This window comes from Rhinopithecus roxellana, chromosome 1 (assembly GCF_007565055.1).
Source record: "Rhinopithecus roxellana isolate Shanxi Qingling chromosome 1, ASM756505v1, whole genome shotgun sequence".
In the NCBI taxonomy this organism is placed as follows: Eukaryota; Metazoa; Chordata; class Mammalia; order Primates; family Cercopithecidae; genus Rhinopithecus; species Rhinopithecus roxellana.
The window spans coordinates 153,315,553-153,343,297 of NC_044549.1; the positions used below are offsets into that span (position 1 = coordinate 153,315,553).

The following is a 27,745-nucleotide window of genomic DNA, read 5'->3' on the forward strand; positions in this document are numbered from 1 at the left end:
AGTCTCCTGGAAGAAATGAAAAAAAAAACAAAAAAACAAAAAAACAAAGCAAGATAAAAACCCAATAGTTTTCCATTCAGCATGACCTTCAATTTGGAAAGTTACTAGAACTGGTTTGTCACATTATATCTTACAGATAATATTCTCAACTCAACTGTCATTCCTGATGTTTTATCTTAATATAAAAACTAGTGATGTGTACTACAACGAGAGTCACAAAGTCAGAGCTGAAGCCTTCCTCCATCATATATTAGGATCCTCTAGATGCCCATGCGAGCATCCTGGTCCTTGTTTTCTCACAAGAAAACTATACCAACTACATACATTTACACTTGCTGCACGAGTCGGATGTTGGAGTTAATAAAACTGAAGACATGGTCCCCATCTTTGAGACACTCATAGAGTAGTGGAGGCAATGGATATAATAATCCATCCTACCTTATACGGCTATGATGAGAACTGAAAAAGAGACGATGAGGAAGAAACATACAGACTATGCAGCAGCTACATTGAATTATTGTGACCACAGAATGAAGACTGAACTTTAAGCAAGTTTCTAGTCTGTTATGGGAAAACTCCCCTTTAAAAATTCTCAAACAAAATGAATTATGTTGTTCCTGTTTACCTTTTCCTTGTCATAGCCTTATTTACATTAGAGGGGAGATCAATTTTTTCTTTGAGTTTTAGCTGCAAATGTATGTATAATTCAAATTTTAGAGGTTCTGTAAATGGACCCAGGTTTCAAGCATATATGGCATATTTGAAAACATCATTTTTAAAATGGCCCTCAAAGCTGGTCTTCGAAGCTGCCACTCTGCATTCTCCATAATTCCATGAAATAAGGAAGGCTCCATTCCATGTCAATGAAGAGCCACAGCTAGATGAATGCAAACAATATGCTCTATTTTAATGTGTATAAGTTATCATGTCAATTAATGTAGAATCAACAATTCAGGTGTATTTTGCAACCACTGCCTTTAAGGTAGGGGGGTATTGACTTTTCTCTTTAGCCCTTATCAAATACTCACAATTATAGATCCACATTGTGTATATATACTGGTGCTGATACAATAAATCCTCCCAACTATAAAACATTTTCTGAATGATTGTCACACCATCCTTGTGGAGCAAGTCATGGTATAGCAGGGCAGAGATGGACAGAAATTACTATTCCAAATATACATATGGGTAAATATAAGGTTCTGAGAAAAAACATACGCCCAAGGTCACATATTGCTAAATGGATGCATTGAGGACAGAACCAGGTCTCCTGGCACCTATTGTTTTTTCTAGGTTATAGGGACAAGAAATAGATGAAGTAGTAAGAGAAATGTAGGAGACCAAGATGGAACAGGGGCAAAGGAGGTAACTCCAGCTACTACCAAGCACTTCTGAATCCACTCCGTCCCTGTGGGGGAGCCTTTCCAAAGAGTCAGCACACATGGCTATACTTAGGATCATCCATTAGTCCACATCAGAGTATAGGAAAGCATGGGGCAAGGCAGTAAAGAGATTCTCTGCCAGCTGATGTTTCTTCAATTCTCTTTGCTCACTGAAAAGTACCTAAGATTCCAGGTAGCCCATATTCCTGATGCAGTTTGTCCTCTGTAACCTAAGGAGATCTCTCTATCTGTCCCTTCTCAAACCAGTCAAATGTACAGTAAGAGCTAATAGCAGGGCTTGAAATATTAATATCTGCAATTGGAAAAATAAAAATACATTTAAAAGCTTTGCATTTTTTTCTGGACACTCAGAGTAAATTCCTTCTTACAATTCCTGTTATAACCTCCTGCTTTCTTTAGCTTGTGGTTACTATTTTTGACTATCTTATCAGTTCATTTACCATTTTTCATCATAAGCCACTAATTTGAGGAGGGTAGGTCAGAAACCACAGATGAAGAAAGAAGGAACATAGATTTTAAGTCAATCAAAACATCTGGGTCGCCTTCTGGATCTAACACAAACTAAGTGACGCAGGATGTTGTATAAGTCTCTTGAGTCTCATTTTCTTAACCTGTAGCCCAGATATTATACCTACTCTAGAAGATTTCTATTAAGAATGAGATCACGTGACAGCCCTGGACAGGGTCCAGTGATTTGTAGGTGCTCAGGAAACATCAGCGTCTTTGACTCTTTCCCTCCAGCCCCGAATATTTCACACTCTGATGTGTGGCCCATGGGATAGAAGTTAACGATGTAAGAATTAATAGGAGGAGGTGGCCAGAGGTGAGTTGGATTCTTAATTGAACATATCCAGAAATGAGGGTGAACAGTTGAATGGGGCTAACAGTCAGGAAAGGTCAGAAATCCGGAATGCCTTCCCTTTAATGTAAAAGTGAGTTTTAAAGCCACAAGGAAGGGGAGCAAGGTGCTCTGTCTATGATTAATTTCACAATGACTGAACTAAAAGAAACATTCTGATAACTTCTATATACTGTGAAAAAGGAAGCAAGGCTGAATAAACTCACAGCCAATTTGAAAGCCTTGAAGAACAATCCTTTTTTTTTTTTTTTTAAATACAAATTTAATGTAACAGTTCTTAGATGAAATATTCCAAAAATTTCTGGAGAAACTAAAGAGAAGGAAAATGTGTTCAAAAGAATAACAGGACCTGTACCATTCTGGTTTTCTTGCCTACACTCTACTCCCCTATTCAAAACCCAAAATACCCAAAAAAGAAAGAATCCAGCTTTCTGCAGAAAAAAATCATAAGGTGTATACCTCAGGTTGTTTTCTCTAGAGCCTCACTAGATTTTTCTAAGAATTCGGTGTAACAGAGATGTAGAAAATAATATTTCACGTATTTTTAGTTTTGAAGAAAAATCCCATTGAAGCCAAGTCCCAGTTCTTAACTTTTAACAATATAAGCTTCTGTACAGTTTCTGAAGGATAAAATTCAAAATTGAAAAGCGAGAAGTGGTTTTAGGACATCAGGACTTGAAGTCAGGTTTTCTGGTTCCAACCCTAGTGACTATCTATGTGGTAGAATATCAAAATTCCTGCAAAGACACAAGTTACGTTATCTACCACTGAGATGCCCAGAATTCCACTAGATTCCTTCTTTTGGCCAAAATCTTCCATCGCTAATTAAAAAGCAACTCTCTAGTAGGATTTGGTGATAGCTTAGGCTAAATCATTTCAACAAACCATTTCTGGAGTAAAGAATTTGGGAGCGGAAAGGGATACTGAAGGCAGAGCAGAGCATCCCTGTTATGAGAAAGATCAGGAAAAAAACAAGCATTGGGGGCAACATGGACTATCAGAAAAAGAATCGTGTCTTCTCTCAATTTTAGCCAGTAATGCCTGCCTGTGACTTTTCTCTCTAGCTGAGTTATCTGGCTTCTAAAGACAGTGCAGCATTTATTCTCTAGATGGGAAAACTGTAATTTTCTAATATTTTCCATCATTTCAAATATGTTCATTTATATACAAGTCATTATAAACACACCAAAAACTTACTTAAAAATAGGCCGAAAGAAAAGAAAAATCCTTCTGAAAGAAAAAGCAAATATCAAAAAACAAAACGTACTCACCAATCCTTTAAGGGCTTTGTGAATCAAAGTTATTAGACCAATTGAAAAACACTTTGCAAATATAACAGGAGCATCTGGTTTTACTAATGTACTTTTATCTCAAATATAAAGGTATTTTTTTCCTGAAATATTTATCTAAAATACTAGTTTTTTGGGGGTTAGAACTTCTTATGAAGCTTTTCAAAGCAATTATTGAAGGCTCAAAACATATAACTAAAAAATAAAATAAAAAACATTGGACATAGGTTCTGCTGTTGGTTTCTGGCCAAATATTTGCTAATGTCTATGTCACAGAAACCATGTTATTTAAAACATTTGGATTTGATTCAAATTCATTTTAGAAAATTTAGCAAATTAACATACAACTGGAAGTTTGTCAGGAGTGTCAATAAATGATTCTATGGTGCCTGGCTTCCTATGACAAACTTTAAAACTCACAGGGCTAAAGTATTTTTTCAGTTAGTTTAGGCATCTGAGTTCATTGTTACGATTGGTGACCTTGATATAGAGTATCTTAAATAAAAACACTGAATACTGACAGAAGAAATGTACACAGGAACAAAGTAATGATTCTATTATTATTCTTCTTCCTTAGACCTACACGTGCTACTTCAAGCACTTACATGAGAATATTCTAGTATTTAACAGGAAAAAAGTGAGAGAGACAGAAACAAAAAAACTGCAAGATAAACCAAGATGCAAAAGTTTATTGAAAATTAAAACCACACATCCACAAAAGCAACAGCCTCAATAACAAGAAATCATTGTCTTGGTGACAGAAAATACAGAGCTGGTGACTGGGTGTGGGAAGTTGGAGGGGAGGAAAAATTTTAAAGTCTTTATGCTATTATCTTATGTTTTTAAAATGGAAAGAAACAGAGATTCTCTAAACTCTGAATTAAAAAAAAGTGGTCTACCCTTTCAATCTTTAATTTCCAGTCCAGGAGTACTGATTTTAACACATGTCTGCGTGGATCTCATTTACTCAAAACATAAGTCTCCTGGCTAAATGCACTGAACAGTATCAGTGATATGGCTGGCTTTATGGTAGATAGGCTTGAGGGACAGAAGCTCTAATTAAGCAAATTAATCACAGATTTTGTGAGAGGACTTTAAATTCTATTTTAAGCTTTGAATAATGGTAAACAACTACGTAAGGGCAATATTACTGGGGTGGATTTGTCTTTCTAGTAAAAGCATAAAATGAGTTCACCTGCTATGGGCGGGGGGGGGGGGCAAACAACAGTTTTGGTAGTAGGTCTTCCAGGGTTTCATGTACGAGAAAAACTTTAGCATATCAGATGCCAACATACAGTGGCAGAGGCAGGTACACAGCATTAAGAAATGTTCCACCTACACATGAGGGGAGGATACAAATAATGAAAGTTCTCACAAAGAAGACAAAGAAGAACTCTCCACCCACAAAGTTGATTACTTTTGGTAAAGATCACCTCACTGCCCAGCAGTATACTTGACACCTTTGTTTCTTACTACTTGCAATATTATTACATGACCAGCATTAAAAGGGTCTGACTGAGTCTCTCAGTCACCTACAACTTACTTATGCACAGACAGTAACAACTTTTTCTCCTTTTCTTAAAAAGACATCTTAAGTTTGAGACCTGCTCAAAAGCTTCCCTATGAATTTTAGAAAAACAACAGAAGAAAACAGAAAAGGGGTCCAATAAACATCTTAATGCCCCTTTCCCCACTCCACCCCTCCCTCCCAGGAAACAACAGAAAGCTCACAGACAAACACAGTGGTTCCTCACCCACCAATGGCAGGTCTAAGGATACAAAATCTGCAGAAAACATCCTTTCTTGTAAAGTTTTGAGTCCCTTCAAAAGATTCTCTCACTAGTGGCTTTGTGCCTTTGAGCTGTTGGGTCTCTGAGCCAAAGTGTCTTCAAGTCCTGTTATGAGGGCTAGATACACACACACACACACACACACTCACATATACACATGGAAATACAACACACACACTTAAAATATAGAGATAGGGCTCTACGGGTACACTGATCGGTTTGGGGGGTTGGAATGTCTAAAGAAGACGTCAGATTGTTTTGGAGTTTCTCTCCGGGGTTCCACAAGCTCATTCCTGAAGCAGGCTGAAAGGAGACTGCAGAGAGGAACCAGAGAAAAGAAAACAATGAAGGCTTAGGATTTCATCTATTCAAATCAATTGAATACAGAAACACACTCCTTACACCTTCATGATCATAGTATAGACAGAATAGAGTGCCTGAAAAGCTATTTTTGTTCTTCCAATTGATCTTCTTTTAAAATTACTGAGACTTCTCAAGATTTTTATGAGGAAGAAATGGGATAAGGCTGTAGTAACAGAAATAAACATCAGAATCACTTGTGAAACTTATAAAAATGCATTTTCCTGGCTCCCTTCCAACACAAGCTGGCATCCAGGAAAACATATTTTTAACAAGTTACACAAGGCGATTCAGTCGAGGACCACTGAGGTAAGGTAGATCAAGGTATTTAACACAGTGCTTAGCATATGATTTACCGGACTCAATTAGTTAAAAAAAGGAATGTAAAAGAAGAATAAACTTTAATCTTTTGTAAAATGTCATCTGGTCAATTATTATCCCTCATTACAGTTCTTGTCTAGCCTAAGTGTGAGGTATGGAGAAATATGATATTATCAGAATGGGGCCTGTGTCATCATGCATTTACAAAGAACTGTTTAATGAGTATTTTGGATATTCCCAGATTGAGACAGATAAATACCTTAATCCTTTGAGTAACAAACTCGGCCTATGAATGTATATATCAAGCCCAAGAAAGCAATTTTTTGCATAATTAAGAAATTATTTATGCCACAAGGATGCCAGAAATAGCAAAATAAACTTTTATTTTGCTAAAAGTTGGGCAAACTCATGAACTGTTTGGAAATTGTTTCCCAGATTGGCTTTTTGAATCACATTTGGCTATGACTTTCAAAAGGACAAAGCCATTTTTATTTGCTTAATGCTAGGATTCAGTAAACCATGTCACCAGCAAGAATTCATATCATCTTAACAGAATATGCCCTAATAAAAATGGATAGGGAAGCAATGTACAGCCAACTAAAGACCTGTAAGACCTGGGACTGAGCCTGATTCCGCAATGAGGTGAGAGAAGTTACAAAAGTAATGTATTTGAGTTTTTTCTTCATTACCAATTCAGAGATAATAAATCGCTGCCCTGAAAACTTCGTAACTATGAAATTCAAAAGTAAACTGTAGGCTGAGTACGGTGCCTCACACCTGTAATCCCAGCACTGTAGGAGGCCAAGGCGGGCGGATCACAAGGTGAGGAGTTTGAGACCAGCCTGGCCAACATGGTGAAACCCATCTCTACTAAAAAAAAAAAAAAAAAAAAATACAAAAATTAGCCAGGCATAGTGGCAGGTGCCTGTAATCCCAGCTAAGCAGGAGACTGAGGCAGGAGAATTGCTCGAACACAGGAGGCAGAGGTTGCAGTGAGCTTAGATCACGCCACTGCACTCCAGCCTGGGTGACAGAGCAAGACTTTGTCTCAAAAAAAAAAAAAAAAAAAAAAAAAAAGTAAACTGTAAAAGCTTGTGTAGTTCCATAATAACAATAAGGGTGAATCATATGAAATTATCAATATTCATCTGTTTTTAACCTATGAAGCTGGTAATTCCAAACAGATATTCTGGAAACGTGGAGGATTTCTCTGTCAAACCTAGAAATACGGTGTTGACATTTTCTGTCTGTTTGGAGATTTGTGTACCTTTCTCTCTTCTACGTTAATAATCCTGAAAATATTGCCTGGTTCTTTCTTGGATACATGAGTCTGAGACAAAATATCAATATTCTTGATAACCGTTGCCAAACAAGTTTAAAGATACAGGACTTTAAACTGAATCTACAAGAATAAATCCCAAGTAACTGAAAACAGAGTCAGAAAACCATGCCAGGCACAGTGGGGTGTGCCTGTGGTCCGCAGCTACTTGGGAGGCTGAGGCAGGGGATTGGTTGAGCCCAGGAGTTCAAGTCCAGCTTGGGAAAAATAGTTAGACTCCATCTCTAAAACAATCATACAAAAAAGAGACAGAAAAATGAAAGTAGATGTTTAAGTTTTATAATTAACTACTTACTTAACTGCCAATGAAGCACAACACAACATTACAAACAGCTCTGTGTTCTAAATCTGATTCTAGTCTGAACTTCATTATAAACTGGCTACAAAATCACAGAGCCTCAGTTTCTCTGGCTATGGTGTGAGGGGCTGGAACCATGGATTTAAGATCCTGCTTTGTTCTAATAATCTCTGACTTGTGCTACTAATGAGCCGCAATTATCAACTAATCATGAAAGAGAAGGAAACACTAAGGGCCCATCAGGGTGTCACAGATCTGTTTTATCATTTAAATAAAATTCATCCTGTAGAAGCTCAAAAATAAATTTCCAGAGGAAAGTAAGAGCTAACCTAAGCCAAACTGTAACAAAGCAATGTCGGCCTCATTTTTATGTTGGAAGCCAAGAATAAGGGAAAACTATTAAAAGATGAAAAAGAAATAGTACTGATCTGAAGTACAGAAGTCAAAACATTGCTAAACAGGTATCAAGAGGCTTCTGCAAATCTGTCTTAACTGTTAATGCCCCTTGATAATATGAAGGCAAGAAGTCTAAAGACAGGTCCGATTTGTCTTTCCATTAGATTCTGGCATCTAGACACATAACTCTCTATATTTATTCCAATATATGCAAATTAACTAAAATCACATTTCTTCATAGTATAAAGCCTACTTGTATCTGTAACAATTTGATTCACAGCAACTCTGCAAAGTCTATCTTCCATTAAACCTATGATCATGAAGGTAATTGTGAAGAAATTTTTTAGAAAAGAAAAACCATGCACAAATGAAAAGCAAGCAGAAGAAAACATAGTGGGAACCTAATAGAAGTAATTAAGGTAAAAAATATTGTAGTGCCACCTTACAGAAAGTACATTCTCTTCCCACTAATTTTCCCTCTACTATAAAGAAAAATACAAAATTGATTCCTTACCAGCATAAAATTGGTACTACATTTTTGGAAAGAAAATCACAGGCTATTATAGGTATTTTCCAAGCTGATTTATTCTTTTCAAATGATTGCCAGGAAATTAGATTTTCATTTTTCTTTGTTTAGTCATTCATGCTCTTTCTTGGAGATTTGCATGAAAATAAGAGCTAAAAAAACTCAGTTGAAGAATACAACTGAAAGATTTATATAGATGCGTATCAATCACTGGAGACCCATGTATATATAATGTTACAAAGATTATTAGACCAAATAGACCAAATAGACCAAATGTCTATATTTTGCAAAGATTTAATTTTGCAGTCTGTTAATTTTCATGCACAAGTTATTGCAACTGTGAGATATCAACTCAAAAGCATGCATATAACACATTTGAATGAACACACAGGCAACTACGAAGCTGCTAGTTCCTTATTATCTATCTGTGGTCACACATGCAAAAAAGTGTAAATATGTCCCTAAAATCTTGTGTGCTTTTAAAAATAACACAATATTAACATGTGTTTTCTGCTCTGGTGACACAGATTATTTTATGAAATATGAATTAAAAATTCCCTTTAGAGCAATGTGAGCTAGTCAAACAATAAGCAAGGGATACTCCTGGTATAAAAAAAGAGGGTTGTGTATTTTCGTGTATGCCATAAAAACAAATACATTTAGCATATGTCCCTGAACTGAATGATGTCAATCCTCCTGGCTTGTCAAGTCTCTAAAACAATGACATGAAACTATTCTTTTTCTCATATGATCCACGGAAACTGTTTAAAATTGTCCTATTAACTTGCACAATGCTGAGAATAAATTTCCAGAGCTTTCTTCAAACTCAGAATGTTAAGGTTAGAAATTCACCATTAAATTGTAGACCATGGGAAGGCAGGAGTTACATCTTTCTCTCTTCTATCCTTAATGCTTTCACATAGCAGATCTTCAATAAGAACGTGTGACGTGAATCAAGTCAACTATTCCAGCCTCATCTGACAATGAGGTTGTCATTAACTGCATTTTATTTCTGGATGGGCATGCCTCACTTTCTCAGACAAAAAAGATATCTGTTCAAGGCTGGTGCTGTTTTTATTAGATACTGAAATGCCACCTGAAAAACCACTTTAGGATTTCCTAAAATCTTTTAATACCTTTCCAGTTTGGAATATACATATTAACTTCCAAGTACACCTATCAAACAAAATTAGAGCCTCAAGAAGCAATGAAAGGAGAACCACCTCATTTATCTGTAAGACAGACTATCAAACTACAGCAAGCTTAGAGTAGTTTATATATATATGTATTTTTTTTTCTTTTTCTTTTTGAGATGGAGTCTCTCTCTGTTGCCCAGGTTGGAGTGCAGTGGCACAATCTTGGCTCACTGCAACCTCCATCTCCCGGGTTCAAGCGACTCTTCTGCCTCAGCCTCCCAAATAGCTGCAACTACAGGCACGCACCACCATGCCCGGCTAATCTTTGTATTTTTAGTAGAGACGGGGTTTCACCATATTGGCCAGGCTTGTCTCAAACTCCTGACCTCGTGATCCATCCCCCTCGGCCTACCAAAGTGCTGGGATTACAGGTGTGAGCCACCACACCCGGCCTACAATTTTTAGTAGGGGGACAATCAAAAGGAGAATAATATTTCATGGCATGTGAAAATTACATGAAATTCAAATTTTAGGGTCCATAAAGCAAGTTCCATTTATGGAACAGCCATTCTCTTTCCTTTATGCATTATCTTCAGCTGTTTTTGTGCTACAACCACAGAGCTGAGTAGTTGGCAAAAGACAATATAGACCAGAAAATCTAAATATTTACTACCAGGACTTTACAAAAAGCAGCTTGCCAATTCCTCTACTACATTTGAGATCTTTCCCTATTAAGTGAAAAAAAAAAAAAAAAAAGACAGGAAAGCCAACTGAACAGTGACTAGTTCAGCATGATACATTACTTAGTGATTCTTTGGGGGTCATTTTGGTATAGTCAAGCTTCTAGAGTGAACAGGAGGAAATTTGGGGGTGTTTCTTAATACCATGACATGCTTCCCTTGGGAAAGGTAGATATCCCTCCTGGGTCTATAAATGATGTTACGGGCCTGTTTCTTTGATCCTGGTTGTAAGATTTTATAAAAACTAAGTCATTTTTCACTTATGTTAGTATATATTTCCATCTGACATCCCAAAACATCCATCTGATTAGCAATGGAAATTGTGCCTGCAACAGTAATTCGCCTTCAGAATACTCTGTGTTTAATGATTAAACTTTCTGCTCGGGCTTACAAATAAAGCCATACCATTAAAATTTGCAAAACTTTTATGCTAAAAGTACATGGTGAGATCCCTTCTGGCCAAAAAGGATCTTGGATGCTCAAATAGTGTAAAGTCCTCTGAACAGAGAGTGTGTTTCTTTTCTCCCTGCCGTCCACTCCACCCTGTAGACAACAGGTGCTCAGAAAATGTTTCTTCACCATCAGAGATACATTCATATTGATTAAAGAAAAATAATAAAGCCAGGCACGGTGGCCCATGCCTGTAATCCCAGCACTCTGGGAAGCGGAGGTGGGTGGATCACCTGAGGGCAGGAATTCGTGACCAGCCTGGCTAACATGGTGAAACCCCGTCTCTACCAAAAAATACAAAAAATTCGCTGGGCATGGTGGTGGGCGCCTCTAATCCCAGCTACTTGGGAGGTTGAGGCAGGAGAATCACTTGAACCTGCTAGGCAGAGATTGCAGTGAGCCAAGATCGTGCCACTACACTCCAACCTGGGTGACAGAGCGAGACTTAATAATAATAATAATAATAATAATAATAATAATAATAAGCCCTCTTTATTACGTTTTCCATAGCTAACTCCCTACAACAGCTAATAACATAGAAAATAACCATTTTTATTGTTCATTTGTATTTCTATTGCAAAACATAATCTTCACCTCTGGAAGATAGTTTTTGACTTCTTTTTTGCCTAAAGTATGAAGTTGAAAGTCTATATTACTCAAGTGGGCTCATAATGTATATATTTTACACTTATCTACAGTCCTGACAATACTTCCAGGACACATATAATATTTAATTAAACCAGTGATTATTTTTAACCACAGAAAGGTAAATATAAACAGGGTCCTGATTGGTCAACCTCTCATCCTTTCATAAGAACTATTCTAGTCAGTCATAAAATAACATCATGAAAGATCCAAGATTCAAGGCAAAGCTTAACATACAAATAGGTTATATGTACATGGTAATATACTTGAAAAATCTGGCTTGATTTATATAAAAATTTGTACTGCCGGAATACAATCTAGAGCAGAGATGCTAAAATATGGCAACATGATGCTACTTTATCCTTCAGCACCCAGATATTTCCCCAATTATTATGCACTAGGTTTCAGAATTCTTCTCACTACAGCATTCAAACAAGCCACTTTATGTTATAGCAAAGCCTATTTGCTATCCCTGGGTCTACAATGTTATTCCCAAGAGTGGATAGTGTGCATCCCAGGAGATTTACAAGACAATCCATTGGGATGAGAAATGATTTCATGTTTTCAAATATACACATTAGTACCAAATAGAGTGTATACTTACTGTTAGTGTGTATGGGTCAGGCATATAGAGAAGAGAACTAACTGTTAGTGTGAGTTTCTCTGCAATTCACCAGAAATGGTTTGTATTTAATTTCAGAACATAAGCGGAATTCCCAAAGGAAGGTTATAAGACACATAAAAAGGTTGCCACACCAGGTCATCTCAATCTATGACAATCTGCTATCTCCCATTATGTTCCACATTGCCCATCAATCACCCTATTGCTGATCTAAATAAAGTCACCTTCACTCATGCCTCCTAAAATGACACGTTGATACACTCACTGTTTCTGAAGTAAGTGCTGGTGCTGCTGCTGTTGCTGTTGCCTGTACGTTTCGATTGTGTGCTGAGGAAGGTACTGCATAAGTTCCAGGGACTCTTTAATCTTCAACAGCATTTCGTAAGTCTCACGGCCCCTAACCTATGGAAGTGAGCAGAAGGAAAGAAGGAAATATGAAAAGCTGTAGAACTGTTAGAAGTGTGATCAATCCTCATTATTCGAGGATTCCGTAATTGCAATTTGTTTATTTGCTAACGTTTATTCGTAACATGAAAATCAATACTCTGGACCCTTTTGTGGTCATTCAGACCTGTGCAGTGATGAAAAATTTGAATCACCTGTGCGTGTTCCCAGCTGAGTTCGAACAAGGAGATGCCCTGTCATCTTGTAGCTCTTATGCCGTAAACCCACATTCTTTACATGATCTATTTAGCACTACATTTTTACATTTTTGTGCTTTTCATTGGTGATTTTGTTATTTAAAAAGACCCTCAAGGACAGTGCGGAAGTGCTATCTAGTGTCCCTAAGTAGGAGAAGGTTGTTCCATGCCTTATGGAGAAAATATGTGTGTTAGAGAAACTTCATTCAGGCAGGAGTTATAAGGCTAATTGGCCACGAGTCTGATGTTAATGAGTCAACAGTATATATTAAATAAAATGTCTCTTAACAGAAACACACAACAAATGAAGTTTTATATTTATCTGTTGATGAAATGTATGTGACCAGAGGTGCATTAAAACCTAATCCTATATTTATCTTATGAGCAATGAGATGATTCATATTTACCAATACCATTTTTGCAACACCTTCATAAAACTAAACTACTACAGAAAATAAGAATAGATTGTAACTATGTCTGATAGGATAAAAGTTTTCATGTGCGATAAAATAGGTTTCTTTAAGAGAGTACCTCATAATCTTTTTTTAAAAAGGTCTTAAAAGCTTTTACAGTTACGAGCAGGGGCCAAGCATGGTGGCTCACACCTATAATCCCGGCTATTTGGGGGGGGACAGATTGCATGAGCTCAGTAGTTCAAGACCACCCTGGGAAAAAACTCCTTCTCTACAAAATGTGCAAAAATTAGCCAGCGTGGTGGCCTGCACCTGTAGTCCCAGCTACCCGGGGAGGTGAGGTGGGAGGATTGCTTGAGCCTGGGAGTCTGAGGCTGCAGTGAACCATGATCCTGCCACTACACTCCAACCTGGGCAACAAAGTGAGATCCTGTTTCAAAAAAACAACAGCAAACAAACCAATGGATAAGCAGGGCCAGGACTAGAGTGAGGCAAGAGAGGCACTTAGCACACATGTATGTTGCCCTGGGAGTGAGGGACTATTTAAATTTTGCACCCTAGGCACTTTACCTGCCTCACGCCAGTTGCCGTACCCAGTAGGAAAGGCAGAATTAGTCAGAATTCAGAAATGAAAGATGTTTTCCACCTTTGGTTGAATGAACTCTTACTCATCCCAGCTGTGGGGCCCCTTCTCTGAGAAGCTTTTCTTGATCTTACTCTTATTAGTTTGCATCTTTGGAACTTCTTGTGTACTCACACAGCACTAGACCTTGATCTGGGAAATGTTTATTTTATTACATTATAACTGCTTGTGCCCTCAATAGAAGGCAAGGTAGTTGAAAGTAAGAATTGTGTCCTACTGAACTCTAAATGCTCAAGGTCTAGCACATTTGCCACTCACCAAAAACCAACAAAATACATATTAAATTAATGGAGTTTTTCCTCACCCATAAGTTATTTAGACTAAGCCTTCTCTCAACTTGAGACGTAACACTAAGAAGGGTACCTCCTTCTTAGTACAAACTGAAATTTTAAAATAATTTTTCAAGCAGTTCCTGTTTTATCAGCTGAAAACATATTAAGACTTTTGGAATATTTAGTGTATCAGGGTAATGTTTTACTTTAATGTCACAAGTCAGTTTCCATTTATAGCTTGAGAAACAAGACACTGAGAATCTCAGCTAACTCCCCATCTGATTGGTCTACTGGGAATTTATTCCCCTGAGAGTCAGGACCCAAAGAAGATGAGGAAGAAGGTGCAGCACACCTAAACCTGTTGAGTTTCGTTAGTTCAATCCCAGGGTAGTAGTTCATGGTTAAATCTCCTGGCCCTGCTTGGCTGTGTCTCATGTCACTTTAGATGGCATCAAGGGCTATACCAGCCACCAAAATGTCATTGCCACCCTACATGGCAAAGACCTAATGCAATAAGAATTCAACTAACTACCACCAGAATCTAATAAAGTGATCTCATTAGTGATCTCAAGAGAAGTAATGTCCCTTGTAGGAATTAATGAGGTTCTTACATAATAACTGGGCTAAGACTTCTGGCCATTCACATATACAGTTGTCTTTTGGTATCAGCAGAGCACTGATTCTATGACTACCCACCCCACCTGGCCTCCATGGATACTAAAATCCTAGGTTGCTCAAGTCCCTTATATAAAATGGTGTAGTATTTGCATGTAACCTATGCACATCCTCTGTATACTTCAAATTACCTCTAGATTACTTATAATATCTGATATAATGTAAATGCTATGCAGTTAGTTGTTATACTATATTATTATATTTGTATTATTTTGATTGGTGTATTATTATTTTTTGTTGTTCTTTTCCAGCTATTTTTGATCTGTGATTGGTTGAATCTGCAGATATGAACACACAGATAGTGAGGGCCAACTGTAACTCAGGATTCTGCCTTGCTTGGCTTTCTTTATAGTGCTGCCTAAAAGACATCAAAGTCAGGGCTATAATTGCTGCATTATCAATTTTGTGAACTTTTTCTGACAAAATGTTAGGCCTAAATTTCTATGGCCATGCTGCCTAGGATAATCTTATCATTCTGAAATACTGAAGGGCAAATTAACTTTAAATATTTGGGTAAGAAAAATTCTATTAGGAGTTTAGCTTTAGTTGGGTGGGTAGGTAAGTAGAGAATCTCATGCTAGTAACACAGTCCAAAACTGTGCAGAGAAAGAAGAATATTCTAATTTAAAAAAATAAATATTTTCTCTCCTGTGTATCACCAGCTTTCAACCCCTCTCCCCCATCCCGGTTATGGACTGAAAGTTTGTGTCCTTCCAAAGTTCATAGATGGAAATTTTAACTCCATTGTGATGACATTAGAAGGTGAGTCCTTTGGGAAGTAATTTAGGTCATGAGAGTGGGGCCTTCGTTAATGGGATTTGTGCCCTTATGGAAAAACAAAAAAACAAAAAAACACCCTAGCGAGCTCTCTAGCCCTCTCCACTGTATGAGAATACAAGGAGAAAACGGCAGTTTGCAACTCAGAAGGGAGCTCTCACCAGAACCCGACCAGAGGGGCACCTTGATCTCAGACTTCCAGACTCTAGAAAATAAACTTCTGTTGTTTACAAGCCCTCTAGTCTAGGGTAGTTTGTTGTACAGTTTCAACTGACTAAGACACCTCCTTTCCCATTGTCACAGATAACGAGATGACGATCATACTGTCAAAGCTCATTCAAAGAAAGTTAAAATGAAGCCACCATGAACACCCAAGGGAGACCTACCGGTAAGTACAACAGTTCATCATCTGGGGATCTTCGCTTCTTGATGGATGTCATCTGGATACCATGTGTGTTCTGACGAAACGCTGGTGGAGGAAAAATACAAGTTTCATCCTGGGAACATTTCTAAAGCAGTAATGCATATTAAATATACTTAATAATTAAATATTAATATTAATCAGATTTAATAATACATATTAAACAGACAGTAGTACCAGCAACACGTGTAAGATTAGAGGCTCTATTCCTAAGCATCCATTTAACTGGGGACAATTGTTTTTACATTGATTGTGATCCTAGCCATGAGGAGGTGGAAGGATGGTGGGGAAAAATAAAAGAAATTCAGTATGCTGGGAAATACCCTCTGGCTTAAGTAATGTTGCAGGAAACCCCGTATCTTGCCGGTGTGTGTCTGTGAAGAGATAATGTTGATGCTACTGGTGTGGAAGTCACATTTTGCGACTCCCTGGACTAAGACATTGTCACAATGACTACTTGCTTGTGTAAAGCTGTGGGACATGCCTGGAGCCCACTTCAATGCTATTCCTATTCTCACTGGCTCTGAGGGCTGACGTCCCACTTGCTGCTGAAGGTCACAGGTCTTATCATGCAGCTTCTCCAATATCACCCATTCTCCAACATCTGGAGTAGACTCAGCCCTACCCCATTTGGCCACTACATCTACTTACGGCGCTTCGTACCATCACCGTTCTTTGTACTGTCCGAAACTTGCTGCTTTCTGATGCTATCTTCATCCGCCTTCCTGTCTCTTCCTGGGCAAGCACAGATCCGGGCCTCAAAGCAGCGTCGGCCCAGGACTTGCCCACTAGGAATTAGAATAAAGGGGAAGAAAGAGTTAAATTCAAAGCATTTGGAAAGTCCCCTGGAGATCTCCCAGTTCCATTTCCCACATGGGCCATCGCTAATGTACTACCAGCTTAGCCATGGCGGCTTTGAGAATGGACCCAAAAGTACTTGGCAGAACACAAAAGTGCTAACATGCCACAAGTAATATTAGTAAATAACATTCCATTTGTTCTCCAAAGAGCCTCCAAGCTATTAGCTGAACAGCTGTATTTAGCTACATATTTTGAAGGAAACTTGAGTTAAGCCAGTGGATGTCTCAGGATAAAATCCCCTAAGGCAGCGCAAACTTAAAAAAAACGGTCAAATGCCTTGAGGACCACTGTCTAATCAGAACAATTCCAGTCAAATGTCAAGAATTCAGGTATGAAGTGACTGCACACCTTTGTAGCTCTTTTTTCCCCTCTAACTTTACTCACCTTCCTTTGTCTCCACTTTCTTAGATCTTTTATGTAACTGTTTGTAGCAAGGATTTAAAGCACAAAGGACAAGCTCTCCGCTTTACATGCAAAATTAATGATAAAGCAGCCACAATTTCACTTTGCCGTCTGCTCGTGATTTTTTGTGTAGAATGACAATTTTTACGTATGCCACTTACTCTCTGGTTTCCAGAGTAACAATGATTAAAATTGGACGGCGGTTCATCCCTCCAACACAACTGCTGTTACACATGAAATTGTACAAGACTGTGGTGAATTCAGTGCCAACCTGAAAACAAGGGGAAAATAATCTGTGTTAGCAATGGTTTAAACTGATGTTGTTCCCTCTCAGTTCTTCCCTCTATTTAAGGAATTCCACTTCTGATGAAGTGATATGCTTCCTCCTAAAAGGGCAAACTCTGAACCCTGTGGTAGGTTTTTCTTCATCTTGCCTCCAGGGAAGCTTAAAGCTAATGTTTGCAACACTGAACACTACATTAGGTGAGACAGGCTTTAACAGATTTTGTGATCTTTGATCCTGTTCATTTGTAAGCTGATCCACATCATGTAATTCAAATAGGCTCTACCACCTTCAGGAATATCACTGAAAAGGGAAAACTGGGAATAATTGCCAAAAACAGTAGCAATGCTCCAAGAATATTTCCCCTATGTGGATAAAACGGTACAATATAGATTTGAATATACACTTGCATTAATAACATCTTAGAGCTCAAAATGTTCTCAGAATTAAAAATAATCCAGTCCAAAGTACCTAGTCATGGGTAAGGCAACTGAGGCCTAGAGAGAGAGAGTTGCCGAAGGTCCACACAGCAAGCCAGCAAACCAAAGAACCTGGGTTCTGTTATACCAGTGTGTTTTCAACCACACTACTCTGCTTCACTAACAGATTTACAAATCTATCATCTGTTCATTCAAACTTTAGCTAAGAGGTCCCTCTTGGGCTTTCCCACTTACGGTAACACTTGTATCCACTACTGTTGCACATCCACTACCCGTCCAATTGCCAGTTGGATAAAACAATCCCATGTATACACCCAATTGCCAGTTCAATTGTTATCTGCCCTTAAGATGGGAAAATGGGCACAGAGCCGTGTTACCAAGTTAATTCAGTGTATATTTAGATATTCTGAAGGGAAAGCATGTGGAGAATAGGTAGAAAAAAATACAAAAATATTACATATTTGATGACAAGAACTATGACAGTGATAGATGCTAGAAACATCCCTGTTGCTGACAGAGATGTTCTCTCAAGTCTGCTCAGTCCATAGAGTGTTGTGTTTTGGTTTGGTTTGCTTTTTACCTGGGGTGGCTCATAAGGTACCAGCACACTCTGTCTTCCTGTGATGGGGTCTTCTACATACTGGGCATGGCTGTTCCCCTCTACTCGAATCAAATGACTAGGAGGGGCAATCTGTCCTGCAGAGCAGAAAATGATAAAAGAGTTAGTTCTTTACCTTAAAAATAAAGAAAATAACATGAAATTGCATGAACAAGATGTTGATGGCAAAAGAAATAGTCTGTAAAGAAAATGTGCATCCTTGAAGAAAGGAACAGATTCCGTAGCAAGATATCAAATACATGAAGGTGTCTTAACCTTTATAGCAACAGAAAGGACTGGAATGTACATCTATATTTAAGGGAACAGTCCTATAATTTGGAGTTTAAGATTAATGATTCAAGCTTTATGGAACTCTATAACTACATCTCTGACCTCATCCACGGAGGAAATTTTGCCAGCTTCCTGGAAAATGAAAGGGAAAGAAGCAAATTAATTTTTAAAAAATCAGTTTGACTGAGAAAATGCCGCCCAAAAGTCTGAGCAGCAAATATACGGAGAAGCGGAAGACAGCAAGGATATGACTTCCACTTTTTCTTCTTTCCTCCTCCTCAACTTTTACACATTGTGTTGATTATAAAGATAAGAAACGTTCTGGCATTTGTGTGCTGAAGGTGTCCCAAGTTGGGTATAAGAAAAGGGATGCAATTTTTAAAAAAGAGACTGAGTAAAGGTTCATAAAATTGTGATACTTAGCAGAGCTCCAGAAGAAAGAAGATGCTCCAAGATGTCGGACCTGTAAAGCTGTTTCTAACAGCTCTTAGTCCCATAGTCCCAGTCAAAAAAGCCATTCAATAAAAGTAAAAAGTTAAGTCTATCAGAATGTTCTCTGCTGCATCATCTAGTATGGTTAAAACTAAAAACCATTATTATGTTTAAAAAATGAGAAAACACTTAAAAATAGTGTGCTATCTTGGTGAAATACCAAGTTAGGTAGGCTGATAATGAAGTCTATCTATATTGCAATATTCTTTAAGGCAGATTGCTAAGTGAAAAGCAAGACACAAAGGTATGGATAATGTGGCCATGTGAGCAAGGACTCGAAATTAAAAATAGTTGTTTAAAGAGTATTTTGACTTTATTTTCTTCTTTTAAATTCTGATCCATTATCTTTCTTCTTCCATTAATTTTCTCTAAAATTATATTCTCTATATTTATCAATCTTTACATTTTAATATTTTTTCTATAAAGTATCCTAACCCCCAACACCTTTGGCACCCTCAGTACTCTCTGAGGATTGCTTATGCTTTATCCTGTTCTTACTTTCCACTTTTCAGCACTCTCTATTCAGTCTCCCTTCATGGAACTATAATATCAGATCTAAGGGAACTCTTGGAAATACCGACCTTTTCTGCTACATGGTTGTAGGATCTGAGATGCAGAATATGAGGCATAACTTATTCATGCCGAGAGCCTAAACGTGGCCTTCAAGATACCTCATCCCTCGACTCCCAGTCCTTTATTTGACTGCCCACAGTAGGCTGTAGGCCTTCTATTTATTCCCCTTACCCATTACTTGCCTTCTCATCTTCTTTCCCCCTTTCTTCTTCTGATTTTTTTCATCATTTCTTTCATTTGGTGCTCCTTTCTCTTACCCTTCCAGCTCTCAACTGGTCTAGACTTGAGAATCTTTCTGGGAAAACACTAAATCTGAAGATATGGTAGCCTGGGCCAAGTAGAACAGCTACCATGTAGTCTCCTTGCACCCTCTTATTTATTTTTTTGAGATGGAGTCTCACTCTGTCACCCAGGCTGGAGTGCAGTGTCGCAATTTCGGCTCACTGCAAGATCCGTCTCCCAGGTTCACACCACTCTCCTGCCTCAGCCTCCCAAGTAGCTGGGACTACAGGTGCCCGCCACCACGCCCAGCTAATTTTTTGTATTTTTAGTAGACACAGGGTTTCACTGTGTTAGCCAGGATGGTCTCGATCTCCTGACCTCATGATCTGCCCGCCTCGGCCTCCCAAAGCGCTGGGATTACAGGTGTGAGCCACCACGCCCAGTCTCTTCTTCTTATTTTTTTAAAGGCAAGAAAAATAAAAAGAAGGGAGCAGTAAGGAGTAAAGATAACCAGTAGCTCAGATCATCTAGTAATTACTAATATCAAATAGTTCGACTACTATGAAAGCCATGGATTTATTTATCATTATTCTTAGATACTGTCAGCCATAAAAAAAAAAAAAAAAAAAGGCAGACTGATCTGCCACCAGAGTACAGAAGTCTGAACCAGGTAGGTAGGTCTCAAACAAAACACCCACAGAATGTTGACCTTCAAGGAGGTTGGACAGTTAGAGCTTCACATTCTGCTTACCCTCATTGAATTCACGGCTCAGCTCATGGTTGGGACACCGCTTCACCACCTCAGTGACGTGCTCAGCTTTTTTGTAGACAGGCATGGCGCGGATAACAGCTCCCTGAGGAGGCGGGGTCATCACCTTGATCTGGATGGGGCATGTCTTTGCAATTTGGCAGTACAGTTTCTTCAGTTCAGTGGAATACTGCTTAGAGTGGGGGCCAGTGGAGAAAGGAAGGAGATAACCAACAGGAGATATTGTTACATTCCAAATCAAAACAATGAAAATCTGTCCACTTTTTATAACTGCATGCTGCATGTTTGCTACTGGCCACTATAGATGTGACATATGTCAATGTTATTAGATTGTTTTTTGCTATCATAAATAAAACCCTATGTTTACAAAAGGTTTTATGTTTATCAAAACATATTTGTGCCATTATTTCCTGTTATTTTCCTTTAGGATGAAGAAGCTGAGGCTCGGAGGGGTTTAAATGAGTAATACCATGAGTAGCTTCATAGATGACCAGACACTAAGTGAAAGAAGAGTATTTGCATGTACTGAGTGATATTAAACAACAACCATAAAGACAAATTTCTGCCTAGATTATAATCAATCCAGTCTTTAATATACTTTAGAGAGACTCATAGGAATTACGGTTCATGGGATTTTCTTTAAGATGGAATATCTGTTAGAGTGACGAGATTTCGCCTGAGGTCAGATCGCTTGAAACTGTAAAACAAGAACTCCCCTGAACGCCTGCACTTTTCTTCTAATGTCATAGGTAGCAGAATGCAAGAGCTGAAAGGGGCCACTCTGCCATAAACTCCTGAAAACACCTGGCCTGATATAGCACAGCTAATCATGGCACAGAAAGGATCTGGATGCAGATCTTCTCACTCACAAGTGAGTGAAATTTTTTCTTTTTCAGGGAGAGGAAGTTCAGTAGTGGTTAGTTGGTTGTAGAGTTGGCAAAATGGAGTGGAGAAAGCCTGAGACCTAGAACCAGATAGAAATCCTATCCTGTGTTGCTTCCTCTTCCCACTTCTGAAGCAGAAGAGAACCTTCGTTCTAATCTGTACAACTATAGTAAACCTTATCACCCCTGTGCTCTGGGTCAAAGCCCTATCCCTACATTCCTACCCACTCAGGCACTTTGCTCAGGCAAACCACCCAGGCACTGGAATTGCTGGCCAAGAGTGGGGCACCTAGTAACATGTATCCAAACAAAGGATAAACACACACAGGTTGCAATCATAAGTTGGCCCTAACATCCTCCCAGAGGAAAGACGGGGGGCCAGAGCCATAGTGGCAATCGGATTCGTTACTGATATGTCCCACCCTAACTCTCTCTAATGGCAAGTATATTACCAAAAATCACATATTTAAAATGTTGCTTTATTTCTTCATTTAAAAATACAGTATTGTTTAAATGACCTTTCCTTTTCTTCCAAGTATTCCAGCATACGAAATTTTTAGTTAAAAGTTTCCCAGTGCTAGAAAAGTATTGCAAAATCAGTCCTCCATGCCCGCAGGCCATGGATTAGACACAGCAAAAGGGTTTTATATAGCTTGAAGAAATAGGACACATGCCAAAATTCAACCACAAAAATAAAATTCTACTTGGGAAACACTGAATGAAATCTAGATGGGTATTTTTGCTCCTGTACTTTTAACTAATGACTTACACAGAAATTGTTTTATGACATATTAAGAACTTACTTTTATTGAGAACTTAAAGAAAATAAGCATATCTATTCGTGTTTTCGTTAGGAGGTATATAATGCATAATCTAACCATGAATTTCATAAGATGACCCTTAGGAAAGATGACTGAAAAATAAGTCTGTCAACTAATACCTAAAGGCAAATAAAGTATCCTTCCAAGTACGTAAAGACTGCAGAAATGAAGGTTAAGTGTTCAGAGTAGAACAGCTTCTTAAGAGACACATGCCATTTTAATAACTGATATACTATAAATCAAGCTTGACAGAATAAAGTATAAAAGCATTAAGAATAAGATTAAGGATCATTAAATGTTAATTCTTGTTCATTCTCAGGGATGGGGTGGGAATCCAATTTTTAAGCTTAATTAATGATAAATAATAATAGCTTCATCATTTACTGAGATCTGTTTTAAGAAACTTTATCCTGTTACAACCCTAAGAGGAAGGTATTACAAGCATACCGTCTCTTATCTGAAACCCCTGGGGCCAGAATTTTCAGAAGCCAGAATTGTTTAGATTTTAGAAAAAAAGTAAAGTTTGTACAACATATAAATATATCCAGCAGAATTTAGGGTAGCACCAAAAGATCAAACATTATTTCTGCAGAATTCATAAATATTCACACTCACTGATTGAGTACAAAGCCTGGGTTTCACCATCAAATGAATGTGCCACAAACCTAAGAAATCAACATAAAACCAAACCAACTTCTGATTTTCAGAGCTCTTGGACTTCAGAAATGCAGATAACAGATAATTGACTTGAATTATTATCCCTATTTTATAAATAAGAAAATAAATGTACAGAAAGGACTTGGCCAAGAACCTGCTTAGTAACTGGTGCATAAGTCTATCTCAGTCCTGCAATAACAGTTTCGTATCTGTCTGTTCTCTTAACTCAGCCATGCAAATGTTTACCTTTTTCTGGTTTCCAACATTGTGGTTCTTTTGTGAATCAATTACCATGTTTATACTCTTCTCCAAGAATTAAAATGGAGCTCAAAAGTGGTCTATTTAACATAGTTTTATTAATTTCTCAGTACATCGTTTAATCATTTAATTGTAGGGAGACACAACAAGTGATAGAGTTGAAAAAACTTTGGGTTAGGGCGAAGACAACCTGGACGCTTATACCAGCTGGCTCTGGGAATTCAGGGATAAAGTCTTGCTCTTTATCATGGTTTACTGAGGACTTTATGAGGCCCTCTGTATTGCGGCCTTATCTATCTCTAACTCCCCCTACCCCTCCATCCCCACCCACACACATTTCTCACCCCATGTTCTACCCATACAAACTTTTTAATGCTTCAAACACACCATATGATCATCACTCAAAATTCAAAATGCTATTCCCTGAAATCATGTCCTTTGCAGCAACATAGATTGAGCTGAAGGCCATTATCCTAAGTGAAACAACTCAGAAAAAGAAAATCAAGTATCATGTGTCCTCACTTATATATGGGTGATAAGTAGTGAATACACATGTGTTTGGGCACAGTGGCTCATGCCTGTAATCTCAGCACTTTGGGAGGCCGAGGCAGGCAGATCACTTGAGGTCAGGAGCTGAAGACATGCCTGTCCAACATGAAGAAATCAAGTCTCTACTAAAAACATGAAAAACAAAACAAAACCCGAAAAGGATACACATGGACATAAAGATGGAAATAATGGACACTGAGGACTCCAAAAATTGAGGAAGATAGGAGGGGATGAGGGTTACAAAATACGTATTGGGTACAATGTTCACTATTTGGGTGACAGGTACACCAGAAGCACAAACCTCACAATATTGAACATGTACCCACTGGATCTGAAACCTAAAAGAATTAAAAGCAATAAGCAAGCAACAACAACAACAACAAAAGTGATATTCCCAGCGTGGTACACTTCTCTTTTTCTGCTGTTCTCCACATCATGCCAGGACAATTTAGATATCACTATTCAGCTAGTACTGTATCTGGTACTGCAAACCATATTTTCCAATTTTAGTGGTGAGGGTTCCATATTTGACTAAATCAAAATATCTGACCACCGCCAAGATGCATTATGTTTACTGCTTTTGGTTCAACTACCAGTCCTGCAATTCAGCAACTAGAGGCGCTGAAGTGGTCTGGCACAATCGCTTTTTTTCTTTTTACAAAGCCAAATTTCTGCTACTCTATTTACTTCATTGTTTGCAAATCTGTTCCATGATGACCTTTATTTCTTTATCCAGTACTAAGTTCAGTCTCCCTGGTCTATGTGTATTAACAATTCCTTAGACTTGCCCACTTCCCTATCCCTTGCAGAATAGCACTATCATCTCCAATTTTCCAGGCTTCTGCAAGATTGGAACATGAGAATCTGATTTACATCAAGATTTTAAAATACCTTGATGATTCAACTCAGCAGAAATTGTAAATTTGAACACACATAGCTTATTTTACTATCTTTCTTTCTCTGTGGAATTTTAAAAATTCACCTCTAAATTGCTCCTCAACATTGACTTGAGATTCCTTTCATTCTAAGGCCTAATTTATTCTTTCTTTGTATGGGAGTTTTGTTTTATGTGGTATACTTTTCCACAAGGCATACTAATTTTTAAGTGCAAAAGCTGATGGCTTGACAAATGTACACCATTGTGTGACTACTACTACAATCAAGATATAGAATATTTCCATCCCTGTTCCAATTATCTTTTGCTTCTTTGCAGTTAATCCCCTCCCCAGCTCCTGGCCTCAACAATCATGTACCTGTTTCTTCCACTAGTTTTACATTTCCAGAATTTTATGTAAATGGAAAAATATAGTATATAATCTTATGTGATAATGCTTTTTGAGATTTATCTGTGGTTTTTGCATGTATCAGCATTCCACTGCATTTTTGAATAGACTTCATTATTTATCGACTCACCAATTATTTCCTTTTTTTTCTATTGTGTATAAACCTACTACGAACATTCATGTACAAATTTTTGTGAGGATGCCCATTTCCATTTTTCTTGAATACCTAGGAATATGATTGCTGGGTACGTGTATGCTTACTAACAAACTACCAAATAGTTTTACAAAGAGCTGTGCCATATTATATTGCCACTTGCAATATATGAGGACTTCATATCCTTGTCAGCATTTGGTATTGTCAGCTGTTATTTTAATTGATGTCATTCTGGTATGTAAGCAGTAGATCTCATTGTGGTTTAAATGAACATTTCTCTGATGATTAATAATGTTTAACATATTTTCATGTACTTATTTCATTCATATTTATATATAATAAAAATAAAAACAAACTTACATTATATAATTCTATACAACTATTTGATATTTTTTGAAGTATCTGTTCAAATATTTTGTACCTTTTAAGTTAAAATAATTGTAATACAGACTGTTTTCCCCCTGTTGTAATACAGAAATTTCACTTTTTAGGTTTATTTTATGATTGACACATAATAATTGTACATATTTATAGGTAAAATGTGATGTTTTGATACATGTCTATATTGTATAATGATCAAATTAGGATGTGTAGTATATTCATCAACTTAAATATTTATCATTTCTTTGTAGTAAGAACATTCAAAATCCTCTCTTCTAGCTATTTTGAAATATACAATACATTACTGTTAACTACAGTCACCCTACTGTGCGATAGAACAGAACTTATTCTTCTAACTGTAATATTGTACCCATTGACCCATCTTTTCCCCATTTCCCCTCACCCCACCTCCCCTTCTCAGCCTCTAGTAACCCCTATTCTACTCTCAACTTCTATGAGATCAACATTTTTAGATTCGATTTGAGTGAAATCATGTGGTTACATCTTTCTGTGCCTGGCTTATTTCACTTAACATAATGTCCTCAGATTTATCCATGTTGTTGCAAATGACAGGACCAGGATTTCTTTTTTTTATTTTTTTGAGACAGGTTCTTGCTCTGTCACTCAGGCTGGAGTACAGTGGTGCCATCATGGCTCACTGCAATCTCGACCTCCCAGACTCAAGCAATTCTCTCATTTCAGCCTCCTGAGTAGCTAGGGCTACAGGTGTGCACTACCATGCCAAGCTAATTTTGGTGTATGTTTTTTGTAGAGATAGGGTCTCACTATGTTGCCCAAGCTGGTCTCAAACTCTTAGGCTTAAGTGATCCTCCTGCCTCAGTCTCGCAAAGTACTGGGATTACAGGCATGAGCCACTATGCCCAGCCTCAGAATTTCATTATGTTTTTCTGACTGAATAGTATTCTACTGTGCATATACACAACATTTTCTTATTCATTTATCCTTTGATGGACACTTAAGTTGACTGCATATCTTGACTGTTGCAAATAGTGCTGCAATAAACACAGGAGTGAAGATATTCCTTTGACACACTGAGTTTATTCCCTTTGGATATATGCCTAGTAGTGAGATTGCTGGATCATATGGTAGTCATATTTTTAATTTTTCAAGGAACTTCTCTACTATTTTCCATGATGGCTGTACTAATTTACATTCCCACTGAGAGCATGCAAAGGTTCTCTCCTCTCCACATCCTCACTAACAGTTATCTTGTTGTTAATAACCATTCAAACTGAAGTAGTATTTCACTGCAGTTTGATTTGCATTTCCCTAATTAGTGATATTGGGCATTTTTCATTTGCTTTTCCTATTTTGAGAAATATCCATTCAGGTCTTTTGCCCATTTTTTAATTGGGTAATTTTGGTGATTTGGGGTAATTTGTTAATTGGGTTGCTTTTGTTCTTAATTTGAGTTTTAGGAGTCCCTTATGTATTCTGGCTACAAGTCTTTTATCAGATACACATTTAAAAATATATTTTCTCCCAGACTATAGCTTGACTTTTTTTCCTGCTTTTCCAAAATACTTAATTATCGATATTTTCCCTTTAAAGCTCTTGCTTTTTATATCCTAAGAAATCTTGGCCTAATCCAACATTAGAAGGATTTTTTATATTTTCTTCAAGTAGATTTATTGTCTTAGCTCTTCCATTTAGAACTATATTTTCAGTCAATTGTTGTATATGGTGTGAGTTAAGGGTTTATAATTCTCCTTTTTAACAGATACTCAATTGTTCTAACACCATTTGTTGAAAAGATTACCTGCATATTTTCCCTTGTTGAGCTGCCTTGG

General features: G+C 37.7%; 1 protein-coding gene across 8 annotated transcripts in view; it reads right to left on the reverse strand.

The window, feature by feature from the left end:
- The window catches only part of TP63 (tumor protein p63), a 275,111-nt gene that overhangs the window by 11,524 nt on the left and 235,842 nt on the right, over positions 1–27,745 (reverse strand). For 4 of the 8 annotated variants that reach the window (XM_030932301.1, XM_030932290.1, XM_030932313.1 and 1 more), the window contains 6 exons: positions 20,930–21,116; positions 18,583–18,698; positions 17,441–17,550; positions 16,668–16,804; positions 15,982–16,064; positions 12,440–12,576 (listed from right to left, as the gene is read on the reverse strand). In XM_030932301.1, the coding sequence (XP_030788161.1) occupies positions 12,440–12,576; positions 15,982–16,064; positions 16,668–16,804; positions 17,441–17,550; positions 18,583–18,698; positions 20,930–21,116 (770 nt within the window). Of the gene's footprint in view, positions 1–4,213; positions 5,656–12,439; positions 12,577–15,981; positions 16,065–16,667; positions 16,805–17,440; positions 17,551–18,582; positions 18,699–20,929; positions 21,117–27,745 lie in introns of those variants that run through there. The other 4 variants (XM_030932317.1, XM_010385855.2, XM_030932295.1 and 1 more) reach the window with 2 other exon arrangements.